Here is a 14,350-nt window from a genome sequence, read left to right as displayed (position 1 = left end):
CACAACCTGCCCACAACTCCGAACAAACCCAACAACGAAACTGCCGAAGCATGACATGCGAAGTACAGTTGTATAATATCTATCAACAAGCACAGCAAACACGCAACACATGTATCCCCCCCCCCCCCCCCCTTCATACATTCACTGTAATCATTCAATGTACTCAAGAAAACTACAATTAACCACAATTTTGTCAAGAGTTCTGATTTCATGGTCAATCCAAAATACATGTATCCAAAATACCATATTCATGTGTAGTCTTTACAGCCTGACACTTTAGAATTTTCCCAAAGAATAACCTCTCATAATTGAAATCACAAAATAGCATTGGAGTGGACATAGGACTGTTGGAATAGCAGTCATACCTCTATAGTGACGGAGGATTATTTGTCTTTGAAAAAGAAAGAAAAAGTATAAAGTACATCACAGAAATTGATTTTCATTCACGATTTATGTCATCGTTGTGAGAATATCAATAGCCATTACCACGACTACTCACTGTAATCATTCCTCTCTATTGTAACCAAATACTGTATGTGAATCAAGAGAAATACAATCAACAACTACACTTTTGTCAAGAGCTTTGATTTGATCAAATAGTAACTCCAGTCTGACATTTTCGAACTTTGATATCACAAAATAACATTAGAGTGGATATACGACTTTTGGATCAGTAGTAGTATCTCTATAGTGACAGAGAATTACTTGTCTTTAAAAAAGAAAAAAATACAAAGTACATCATGGAAATTGATTTTCATTCATGACTTATGTCACTGCATATGGACATCCAAACAAACTTAGAGAATATCAATAGCCATTACGACTCCTGAAATACATGCATGACATTGTATTAGAACGGAATATAAGGTTGCCAAACGCTGCACTTGAAGGTAAATATTTCTCGATTCCAAACAATACACTGTTCTTCTTCCACAAGATTGTTCAGTCTATCTTAATAGCACTATCCTATCTACAGAAGCCATATGTATATGAAGTGGTTATCAAAACTTCTATTACAAATATATATTTCCTGTACATGACATTTGTAGCAGATATTTACCTCAAATTGGTGTCATTTTGTTTTCCTTGTGTGTCCACTACTAATTACAATGACTCTACGTGCAAGACACTAGTGGCTTCACAACGAGCAAAATTCTACAAAAAACACTGCATCATACCCTGTTTGCATCGCAATAATTCTATTCAGGTTTGAGTTTCTTCAGTTTGTCTCCCTCTACAAATGAAAATTTGTTAAGATCGCAACTGCTGATCTGTATAAAATAAACAAGCATGTCGGAAAAAAAGGAACCAGTGGGACTCGAACCTGTCATCTACTGCTTTTTTCTGACATGTTTGTTAATTCACAGATCAGCAGTTGCGATCTTAACAAATTTTCATTTGTAGAGGGAAACAAACTGAAGAAACTCAAGCCTGAACCTTCACCCCTCTGAATAATATATATCTTTCAATAATTCTATTGTTATCAATGATTTGTAATGGCTAGATCAGAGAAGTGACATTAATCAGAGTTGCAGTTGAGTGTACACTTGATACAATGTATTAGGTGCAAGTTTAGTGAATGAGATGAATCGTTACACTGCAGGGTCTGTATCTTTCCATTCCATTTTAAACATTACAATCTTCAAACAATTTCACCTGACAAGAAACAACTAACAGATTTAAATTACTCTTTTTTTCTCAAACGGACTAATCAGACTACTATTTTGCACTTTTTTGCCTTTATGTTTTCTTTGCTCTGTGGTAATACTTTGCTTAAAATCATCCAAACTAGTTATTAACTTCTACAATGAAACAATAACTACTATGTGAACAAGACTGTATCAACATATTTCATATATTATTAAAAGTTGATCACGACATTCAAGCATTTAAGTGAAAGAAAACATTCTGAGCATATTGGATTAATTTTCTTCTACAAAATTCTCATATTTCCGTTGCAAATCAGCGTCACCATGAGGCCACCTTACTCTAGCACACGTGACTGTAAGAGAAGCCATTGTAAATAAAAGGCTGCTACATGAGACAAAATCTATCATCAAGAGAAAGGCAAGCCCCAGCAAAAGGGATGCACTCAGTATCAGCTCACTTTACCTATGGTTGTTGCATACCGGTACGTGGAGATTAGTGCTGTAACAACAACAAGAGAGTCATTCAATTATTTGTGTACAGGTTGTATTACAAACTATGTGCATCATTGTGACCTTGATGTAACCACCTCTTCAAAATAACGTATTTCAATTAGTGACACAAAACAATCCATCTTAGCGGTATTACTGTAAAGATATGCTTACTATAACAATGGGTCACATAACTGCTGTCATTACAAGTCTTTTCTCTTTTGAAGGTCATGGAACATAAATACTAACATACATAAATATATGACATACAGGTAATTTCAGATGAATGTACACTATCACTAACTTTATTTCGCCTGTGAATAAGGTTTCCAGCTGAAGTAGTGCAATGTTTATATTCAAAAACAGAAATAACAGATTTGCATCCAGCTACATTGTACAAATAAATAATTTCTACTTAATGATCGATTAATGACTTTATTGTGCTTCCAATAAAGGATACAGTTCTGGAAACGAAGCCAGATCATAGCAGTGGCCTACGAAACAAAACAGGCTGGGTATACAGAGGCTGTGTTTAACAAAGTGTTACCCCTCTCCTAAACATGCAAATATTACTATAACTGAATAAGCTGATAATTTGCCACTAAAGGTAAAAAAGAACATCAAGTAGTAATTAACTCTTTTAGGTAATGTTTGATACTTACAGGGACTGAATACACACCCAATACAAACACACACACATACACACAAATACATACTATGCCAATCATAATAAAAGTGAAATGCATGACTAAAGTACAAGAAATGTGTGTTATGACAAGAGCCATAATTCTCAAAAGTGCATATAGATCCAAAAAATAATCTTATTAAGTATCACAGCTAAAGCTTTAATATACCAGGTAGGATTAGGAGCCCAGAAAAATATTGCCTATCATTAATTCAATCTGCCTGTTGTCTGAGTAACATCATAGACATTTGTTAGGATAAGGATTTTTGTTCAACAGTTATCACATTATTGATAATAACTGCAGTACTTTGTCATTTCAAGTGTCATTTTGATGACGCTCATCTCCACTGTATGTCTGCAGCTATCAGAATGCAGGACCCTTGGCAGATATGGATAGCTTGCCAAGTGTAAAATGACAGTGATCAACTACAAATGTACATGGTACCTTCAGATGAACTGTAGCAATCCTCCCAGCAACAAGTACAATGTATAAGTAAATGAACATGTGGTTTTATTCGATTACTGGTTTTATATAACTACAGACAGCATTAAAGCTCATACATTCTGAAAGTAAAGAGGAATACACCATATTTGAGTAAAATGCCGCTCAATGCTTAAGCTTGAGAGAGTAAAATCTAACAAACCCAATTGAAGAAATCTTCTTGGGAAATTGCACACAGAATAAAAAGAAAGCGACTGAATCTGAAACTTTTGCATATCTTCAATAAACAGAAATATCACACAAACTAGTTGTGGCAATGCTGTCAATGTTCACTAATTAGTTCAGTGTAGGGAAATACAAGACATTTGCCTCAAGACTATGTTTGTGGTTGATATCAAAGCTAGCAACTACAAACCCTTACCTTGTAAAACTCTTCACTGTTGAAGAACTAAACCTTTGCCAACAACAACAAAAAATAATCCAAAGCATACTGTCTATTCTCCTAGACTTTTTTTTTCCTTATATATAGAGGAAATTTCTGTCTACACTAATGAGACACAAATTTTGCCTCATATGTCTGTGACAAATAAACTGTTTGGTGAAAATGTTTAACTTCAAAAGTCCATGGTATAACATGAAGAGTTTGTTTGCAAAAACCGATAAGTCCATATTTGCCAAATGGAGATATTTGCGATTAAAGGTCAAGAAAAATAAAGAGGATAAGAAAATTTTTGCTTCTTTTGACCATTACTTCAAAAATGTACCTTTATATGTAGTGACCAATGTATCATTTAAAAGGTATTATTTTGTACTTTATGACAGAGACCGTACTTCAAAATCTTCAAAAATGGATTTATCGGTTTTTGCGAACAAACTCTTCACATTCTGTTCATTTGATTTGGGGGATTTATCTATTTGTACACTTGTATGTCAAATTGAGCATATAGTGGAATTTTAGCTTCAAATAGGCATCTACAGCAGACATTCTAGGAGACTACATTAGAGAGATCAACATTCACTTGTTGCAAAATTCCCACAAAATAAAAACAACAAACAAGGATTATCTGGGTTAAGAGGCTCACAGGTATTTTTGAAAAGTGGTCCCTCACAAAACAGTATAAAAAGGTAAATGAGGAAATTCAATTACGTATATGAGAGGATTCACATAAAAACCACCAAGACAGTAATTAATGTGCCATAAAGTATCACGCTGGGCAGCCATGTTTTCAAGACACCAGCAAGTCTGTGAAAAGATAATGGGCAAAAAAATAGATGACTGTTGAAATGCAGCACATCAATTAATGATCAATCAGACATGATATTAATCCCCATCTAGTCTACTCTGTTGAGACTGGTTTGTGGTGATGAGGTTAATTTTTCCACAAAGGAATATTGCAAATATAAACACTGTACAAGAAATGATGTAGAAGAAATATGATACATGTAGCCTCATTCCAACAAACTCTGACACACTAAGATTTCTCTTAATGAGATTTTCCTAGAAAACATTTTTTTTTTTTCTTTTAACAAGCATGTTTGTGGCACAACTCACTCAATTCAGCAGGACAAGACATACCAATGGACAGAAATCTTTTGTTAAAAGTTTGTCAATGGAAATATCATAAAGTAAAACTTTTTCTCCCCTCTCCCTTGACCTCTCACTCTCTCTTTCTCTCTCTCGCCCATATAATGTTTTCACTTGTAGACCCACAAATAATCTGAAGATTCATAACAAAAAAGATGGATAGTTTAGATGCAAGTTTGCAATATGTTTATACTGAACTGCGTATTATTCACCACAGAACCGCTTTCCTACTCCACCTTGTCCAGGATTTTCGGACAAAGGAAGGACCAGACTGTTATGTCCTTTAGAGCTACTGCTTTTATACACTGTGTCACATTAGCTCCTCCCTGTTATTTAAATGAAGAGTTTGTTCGCAAAAACTGATAAGTCCATATTTGCCAAAATATGGAGATATTTGCGATTAAAGGTCAAGAAAAATAAAGAGAATAATAAGAAAATGTTTGCTTCTTTTGACCATAACTTCAAAAATTTACCTTTATATGAAGTGACTAATAAATCATTTAAAAGGCATTATTTTGTACTTTATGACAGACACCGTATTTCAAAATCTTCAAAAATGGACTCATCGGTGTTTGCGAACAAACTCTTCAAATATAGCTTTATTCTAAACAGGTCCCTGGTTTCCCTGGATTTCCCTCAATTCTTAAGCACATCATAGATTGTGGAAATCATATCAACTTAATATGGACAATATGAAATAGGCATACATTTACAGAAATTGATGGAATAATTCTTAGAGACCTAATAGATTGTGAGAAATCTCTCACGTCATACCAACGTAAAGAGCAAGTAAAGTTTTCCAAAATATGTTCAATGACGTCAAGAATGAAGAAAAGGGTGTTAAAGTGTACTTACCCGACATATTTTCCAAAGATGAATGTATAAAACGCTAGTCTGACCATGTTCCAGGAGGAGCTGCTCTTGTAGTTCATGAGGTTCAGTGCCATGGCAACGTGGGAGTGGCAGTTGTCACAGCAAAGATGATGCTTCACAGGGGAGAGAAAGAAGATAATCCAGAGCACTGATTATAACTACATAAATAATGAATTACTTACACTAGTCTCAGGGCTGCCAACACTTATCAATTGAAAACAAAAATTATAAACCAACATAATGGTGCTGTGTGAGAAACATACACTAAAAGTCGTTAGAAAAACCCCAAAGAAAACATTTTTGGGTAAACAACCGAAAAGTTGCACCTATGAAACTTGCTTCACCAAATTTTATAACAAACATTTCATTTCAAATGTATCCAACTATGGATGCCATGTTAGAAAAAGCTCTACTACAATTGAGTCAATGAGCAAGTAAATTAGTCCTTGAGGTCAAGGGTATGCACAAGACTAATTACCCTTTCCCGACAACTGAATGCACAAATTGAGCAATAAGTAATATACAGCTGTAGGGTAACCCCATCACATGTATATATATTCAGTTTGCTTACGATGAGGTACCACTTTGAACGAGATGAATTCTGTGGTTCAAATTTTCTATAACTGGGTAATTCCGTGAAGTTGGGGCACAAAGTGTTACATTTTAGCATAACTCAATACTAATTATGCTATACATATATTCTTTATAGGCTTTACATTTGTATTGAGACCATACATTTTCCTGGAAATTTTGTGCCATTCAGACTCAATTTTGATGAAGTTATTAAAAAAAAAATGTAACGGTGTCCTGTAGCATCGTGACGTGTCCATGTAGCATCGTGATAGTTAAAATCTGGTCCTAAAAGACAAATTAATGCAATTAGCTTGACCAAAATTTGATATAATATGCATAATTACTACATTAGTCAGATAGCTAAATATCTTAACCCTATTTTCCACAGTTTTACTTTTACAAGAAAATTACACAATGTGTCACTATGCTACACGGTGTCCACCAAATGTAACAAAAAAGGACACCGTGTAGCATCGTGATACATTTTGTAATTTTCTTGTAAAATTAAAACTGTGTACAGGAAATTTGAGATATTAAGCTATCTGACTAAATCTAGTAAATATGCATATTGCATCAAATTTTGGTCAAGCTAATTGCCATAATTTGTCTCTTAGGACCAAATGTTAAAATTTCACGATGCTACATGGACACGTCACGATGCTACACGACACCGTTACATATTGTTTAATAACTTCATCAAAATTGAGTCTGAATGGCACAAAATTTCCAGGAAAATGTGTGGCCTCAATGCAAATGTAAAGCCTACAAACAATAAATGTAAAGCATAATTAATATTGAGTTATGCTGAAATGTATTTTTCAAATATCACGATGCTACATGGACACTGCCCCAACTTCATGGAATTACCCAACTGTATTCAGCTCATCTCCTTTTTTCATAACTTTACAACAAGGTAGAGTCTGCCAGTTGTAATGAGGTAAGATCGGCAGACCCAGAGATCTCATTACAACAGGTTTTCTTGGTAATGGATGTGCTGGACTTGTACAGCAAACAACTGGTAGCCAGAGACACTAGGCAAACTCTGATGGAATCTTTGAAGGCTTCCCTGGTGGTAGAACGTTGGGTGGTAGAAGGCTTCACTGTGCACCACTTATTCTTTCTGGAGTATGTGAGTGGCCCTGAAAAGGGCCTACCCAATCCCGATGTTTCGGCAAGCATGTTCTCATTCCCTTGAGAACGGCAAGAACATGCTTGCCGAAATGTCGGGATTGGGTAGGCCCTTTTCAGGGCCACTCACATACTCCAGAAAGAATACGTGGTGCACAGTGAAGCCTTCTACCACCCAAACTCTGATGGGACATGGCTTGAGCAGTCATCAGAGTCTACAGTACGGCAGTGAAGATCAATCTAGACATTCACCTGGAGCAGACTGGATTGGACACCATTCTATGTTATCTTTGAGAAGAATACACATGCCTCGGGTCAAAGGAGAACAAAACAAAAACAAAAAATAAAACAAAACAAAATCAAAACAGAAAAAAACAACAGCTGTGAGCTCTACTCAGACTGTAAAAGAATCTAAAATTAGGCATTTAATAACTGCCCTTGAAACTAAAGCACAAAGAGCACACAAATCAATAATCAAAGTAAACTATGACAGTTAACATTCAACCAATTTGTCCTACTGAAAAAGTTGCTGCTGATGCAATCATGTAGTTAGAGAAAGAAATGATAGTTTACCATTCTGGTTTTATATTCTTCAGAGGCTTCATGAACAGACATATCCCAGGAGCCTGGTTTAGCATCACCAGCATCCAGCACCCAGTAGCGGGTAGGCCTCCCAAAGGCCATGTCATCTTCCTGTATGTGGAGAGAGATATGACACGACAGAGATGAAGTATAATGATCGCAACATCTACTTACTGGTCATTTGCTGTCAGATACTCCACAGAAAATTGGTTTAAGATATCAAAAAAGAAAGGAAAATTGTACAATTTGCAAGCACACTATATACATCTTGTTAGGATGCAACATCTATCAATCATTCATTGTCAGCAACTCTAAAGGAAATTTGGTTGAGAGGAATGTTGTTTTGGTAAAATTATGTAATTATACATAAGCTTTAAAGAGCATGTTGACAAGATGCCTAATGGCACATCATCATACTGTAACACTTCACTGAAATGCTGAATGGTAATCAGTCTTACAATGCTAATTGTTGAAATTTGCCTAATTAAATGAGCTGGGTGTAAGATCGACTTACAATATGTACATGTACATCCATATAGTTCTACACATAGGTACACTGTATGTAGTGCTTCACAAGAAATGTGTACCATACTGTACACTGTAAAAGTGGATAGCGATTTTTGTGAAACTAATTTTTTGCACTCGGCCTGATAAGAACAGTTTCACATGATTTTTAATTCCACCTAATCAAGATATCAACTACTAGAACATATGGCAAGCCAAAATATTCGCGTGCTTTTATTTTCACGCTGGTTTGTGGTTTTGACAAGTTTGCCATTGGATAAATTTGTGATTGTGGAGTAAAGTACTAATTGTATACTGAACAGAAAATATATACTTGTACACCACATTCATGTCAGATCAGAGTTAATATTTTCAAATAACTTAACTTTAACATGTTCAAATTTGGGATGAGCACCCGCCTCGCAAAATTCACAAAATATTTGGCATAATTTCTACAGACAGTATCATTATGTGGACATGCTAGCTACATGTATCTATTACAGACAAGTCTATCCGAGGAATTCAAAACCTTGGGAGGGAAGGGGGGCAGGGGTGTTGGGTTTAAATGTACATCTAGAATGCTTTTTAACATGTGCTGAATATGCAGTTGAAGAGAATCATGCGATTTCTGCATAAGTGCAGACCACCTATTGATGTTTTACCCATTTAACTATAATCCAAACGGTATCTAAGCATGCAGCTATTTATAATTATACCTAGGCGACTCCCATCATAACAAAGTCCTCAGGACCAACAGTTTTCCTTATTACATCTAAATACTTTTGTTATACCCGAACAAACAAAATATATAAAGATACATCTAGCTTATAGTTTTGTATCAAACCTGAATCTTTACTTCAGTTGTAACAGGAATTTCATTATACAAAATTGTACCTGTGTTTGTTATGAAGGGAAGGCATTGTACATATGGATATGATTTGTATAAACACTTGTATGCAATCTGACATGTAACCTCAAACCATGTAGGAAACTAGAAATGTCGCTATGGCGACTGGTATGCCTCCGCCATAATGCATGATTTTCCTAATAGGTCTAGATAGTACATGTGGACAATGTGTGATTACATTTTCACAAAACTGGCAAAATATTGAAACGACAAGTTTGTCACTTTAAATGTGTTGAATGTTCACCTTCCTTGACCTTGGTTTAATTGGATGAATAGGAGAGCATGTATTTGGGGATTTAAGGACTTTAACTTGACTTTGACCCATTCATACATTTATGCATTGAGTAATTTTCATGGTACCGGTATGGAGAAAAAGTGCAATTTCTGTACTGAATAGTAAATTGTTACCATGTTGATCTGGCCTTTGACCCTAAAATTCATAAGATACTAGTAATCACTTTCAGGTAGAACATGCATAAATATGCAGTAAGTTTCACGATAAATTGAGCCACTTCTGAGATATGGAGGAAAAGATAGTTCAGCACTTTCACTTGATCTTAGACCTTTTGACCTTTGAGGCAAAAAAAAGAAAAAGAAAAAAAAAACTCTCCAGAGAATTTCTATTAGGTTACACATGCATACACCAAGTGTAAAAAAATAATAATAATCCTGCTGGCATTGCATGAACATGAGGGAAATAGTAACATTTTGAAGTGTTGCACTTGACCTTTGACCCCTGACCTTTGACCCCATGAACCCTACATTCTCTAGATAATCACTGCCAGTCAGTACATGTATATACTATGTTCCATGAAGATACCTTGAACAATTTTCCAATTTACAGAGAAAAAAAAAGAAGTTTTAATACTTTTACTCGACCTTTTGACCTTTGACCTTTGACCTCATGACCCAAACTTTAACCAGAGAATCTAAATTGAGTAATACATGTATACACTAAGTTTCAAAAAAATATCTTCTGGCATTGCATAGATATGGTGGAAATAGTGAAATTTTATATATTTGATCTTGACCTTTTGACCTTTGACCTTGAGCACGTGCACCCAAAAGTTGATAGGCACAACTTCACCCCCTAATACACATACATGCCAAGTTTCATTAGGATACCTCAACAGGTTTTGATAGTTACCTTGTCCACAAAATTCATTACAGATGGACGGAAAGACGGACGGACGGACGGACGGACGGACGGACGGACGGACGACCTTACGGTGATATACTTGTGTGTCTACCCCTTTGTTCTCCCTTTTGTTAAAATAGACACACAAGCAAAAATTTTAGCCACACAAGCCTGACGGAATAAAGGCCATCTATTGTGCACTATTGTTCTCCTAGCCACACAAGCATACTCTCGTTAGCACGGAAGGACGGACGGACGGACGGACGGACAACCCGAAAACATAATGCCTCCGGCACCACTTCGTGGTGGAGGCATAAAAAAGTTAAGAGGGGTGGAGTCTCTACACATCTGTGTACTTACTGATACATAGTAGGGGCCAGCAAAGTCCCGGATAATGCCATTGGATGTGGCTATTCCCATGTGACCAACGAATGGAAACAACCATCTGAAACAGGAGAAATCACATATTACGATATACAATATTTTCAAAAAAATGACAATAGAAATGCAAAGAAGATCCCACAGAAGCTATAACTATATTTACCAATTTAAAATGTAATGATTAGATATTTTGACACATCTTCTTGGTATCTCTACACAAGGTTGAAAAGTGTCTATCTTTGAATACCTTTGTGGAGTGAGAAATTAACACTAACTTTATCTCCTACATGTACATAACCACACCAGTGACCCCAACACGTACTGAGTCACAGCGCCCAGTACCAGGATTATCTCCTACAAAAACTATTAAAACCCAAACAATGGCAATGTAACATGCAATTACACATTTTTCACCAAGTTAATTTTGCAATGACTACACTATAAAGTACAAACAACATCATACTCATGCCCTAGAAACGTCTTGTATCATTGTGGTGTAGGCCTCCTACTATACAGTGCTTGCCCCTGTTGCCCTGTATTTGCCAGAACATGATATTGGGATTTAAACAAATTATTTTTTATTTTGACAAATAAACTAGACAACTTAACCCATTCCTTCCACAATTCTCTAAATACCTTCAATGTCCCAAAACGAGATTCTTTTTGCCCGTCGACAGAGAACGGACAGGTTGGTAATCCACTGGCTGTACCTGTGCGAAAGCAGTCAAGCGGTGCATGCATCCCCTCCCCCACGGTCAACTACATGTGCCCTTGAACAATAGAAATATCGATCTGGTGCAATGTATGAATAGAGTGTGCGCTGATGGGCTAACAGACTCTTTTGTTTTACACAAATCAGGCACCAGAATGTGATGACTGGGGTCAGTGAACACAGATATCTACTGTGATCAGCTCTGATCGTAATGACTAATGTACATGTTCATACGAGTTTTGTAGGAGAGCAAGGGCAAACTAAATCAGAACAAAGCCATGTAAAAAAATACTGTGATATACGAATTCTTCCCACAGAAAGAGAACAAGTGCTGATAGAATAAACTCTAATCTTTTTATCAAACCCATTTTTGGGGACTTTATAACACAAAGAAGCATGAATTTTGGCCACGAAAGCGAAAGCAGGCACTCTTGTCTTGATCTTGGGAACCTGGTATACCAGGTTCCCATATATCAGTGTATCAGTTGTTCCCGCAGGATACCAGGTTCCCGTAAGGAACGGCATGAACGGGTTAACAAGTAGAACTGGCACACTGCCTAAAAAAAAAACAAGCATTTCTTGGCTTGCTTCACAGACACAGCTTCGATCAGTTGATTATCTTAGCAGTACCATGTATACCATTCCATTGATGTTACTAGCATGAAAACAGGCTGATAGGCATAGCTGTGTCTTTTTCCACTAAATTCCACCGAGATCCTGGGCATTTAAAACTGCTCACGAGCGCACTGCATTTGTTAATTCTACAAAATAAGTCCCGGGATGATACACCTATCCGCCCATAACTGCGACAGCCGCCACACGCGTGTGGCGGCTGCGCCGTGCTCCCATAAAAGATCTTCATGTTGAACAAACGGGTGCCTTTGCGGCGCTATATTTCCTTAATTTTTCAACAGAAACTACTAGGAATACTTACATGGGTCGATGAAACCTAAATGACTATCATCGGTGACTGTTTGATGCATTTCATTGCTTGTGATGCACAAAATGATGTCTTATTAGCAGCTCACCGATGTTCACAGAATTCACAATCACTTGCACAAGCGCACAGAATACTTGAACTAACATAAGCGAAACTGCGGGGAAGCCGCCAGGACCGCGCCTGGCGTCGCGGTCTCCGGGGCTAATCCGCCCAGTGCATAGATCTAATTGCCCAAACATAATTCACAATAGGTGGGGCTCGAGACTTACGTTAACAAGGGAATTGGCGTCCAAACTATACAAAACGGGTATCTCATCCGCTTGTGATCGATGCTCTCTCCTGCTGCCATGACGTTTTGATCATCCGTTCTTTCTGATCGACCGTTTTTACCATTAATGACAAGTTCAGGGTCGTTTTCCATTCCGATTGGAACCCGGTGATATTTGTGTTTCATCTCTCAGCGGAGACCCGCAGAACCACCATGTTTACAAGTGAAGTGACGTCATGTTTACACAGTTTACTAGTACAGTAGTGTAATGGTGGAAATTTCGCGGTGTTGAAATTTTCGCGCATTTTCGCACAACCAGAAACTACCGCGATAATTAAAAGCAAGCAAATATTTTTGCTTGCCATCTGTTCCAGTATAGTCGATGTCTTGATTTTACGGAATGTAACAAAGAAAGGCAAAAAAAAAAAAAAAAAAAAAACTTACCCTCCTCTTCCTAGCGCGAAAATTACTCAAGCGAAAATATCCACTTTTAAAAAGTTGTAGCTAGGTAAATAAACAAATAAATGGATACAATTTAAGAAAACAAAAACATATGATATGGAAATAATGATCTCTGGTCTGTCCAAAATGTAATTTTTTCTGCTTATCATTATGAAATGTTTTGCACTATTATTACTTTTAAAATTTCATTTTTACTATTTCTATTATTGTTCTCACTAGTACTATGGACTTTTTTTTTTCATTTTTGTTAGCATCATCACTACAATTATCATTAAACCTATGTTAAAGGGATCATACAGTTTTGGTTGAGACCTAATTTCAGGTTTCTAACATTTTTCGGTGAGATAATGAGAAACCTCTAGTGAAATAATAAATTATGAAAGAGCATGTAATTCTATGAGGAATTCAACATTTATTTGATAAAAATTGGTTTTGAAATGGCTGAGATATCCAAAAAAGAGCAATTCTAATAAAGTGTAGGACCCACACTTTATTACGATCGCTTTGTTTCACTTTGTTTTTGGATGTTTCAGTCATTCCAAACCCGATTTTCATCTAATAAACTTTGAATTCCTCTTAAAATGGTATGCTCTGTACTATATCTTAAGTGTTTTCTTGGTATCTCGCAAAAAGTTAAAAGCCCAATTCTCATCTCCACCAATACTGTACTATCCCTTTAAGGTTCTTAAGTAGTATTAGAAATCATTTCATCATATCATTAATTAGGCCTATCATTCAAGAAACTTGGGAAAATTAAAGTGAAAAATGTAGACCCTATACCTTTATCTTATCTTTTACAATCACAGGCATATTTAGGGTTTCTTACAATATCACAGAAGATAATGAAACATAAATGCATGCAACGTACCATAGTTAACTAAAATATTTTGTTCCATGACAACTATAGTTTCACAATTACCAAACTTTGGGACACACTGATTTCCAAATTGAAACTAATGATTTTTCCAATCTACGCTGTGATGGAATCAAATTTTGCCGAAAATCATTCCTGTCAAAATATGGCATCTTTGA

The 14,350-nt window shown here is 36.2% G+C and overlaps 1 protein-coding gene across 1 annotated transcript; it reads right to left on the bottom strand.

Annotated features, from left to right (window-relative positions):
• Positions 1-4,414: 4,414 nt before the first annotated feature.
• On the bottom strand, positions 4,415-13,069 carry LOC139740616 (transmembrane protein 222-like). Its single transcript, XM_071651200.1, has 5 exons — positions 12,858-13,069; positions 10,916-11,000; positions 7,998-8,117; positions 5,706-5,836; positions 4,415-4,508 (listed from the first exon to the last, which is right to left on the bottom strand). The coding sequence occupies exons 1-5, from the start codon at positions 13,040-13,042 to the stop codon at positions 4,427-4,429; spliced, it is 603 nt and encodes a 200-aa protein (XP_071507301.1). The 5' UTR covers positions 13,043-13,069; the 3' UTR covers positions 4,415-4,426.
• Positions 13,070-14,350: the final 1,281 nt, after the last annotated feature.

The sequence above is a fragment of the Diadema antillarum genome, unplaced genomic scaffold, assembly GCF_040938485.1.
Source record: "Diadema antillarum isolate AM-2024a unplaced genomic scaffold, OU_Dant_1.0 seq00000867_RagTag, whole genome shotgun sequence".
Lineage (NCBI taxonomy): Eukaryota > Metazoa > Echinodermata > Echinoidea > Diadematoida > Diadematidae > Diadema > Diadema antillarum.
Note: the sequence above shows the minus strand (reverse complement) of the source record. Positions and strands in the feature narration are given on the sequence as shown.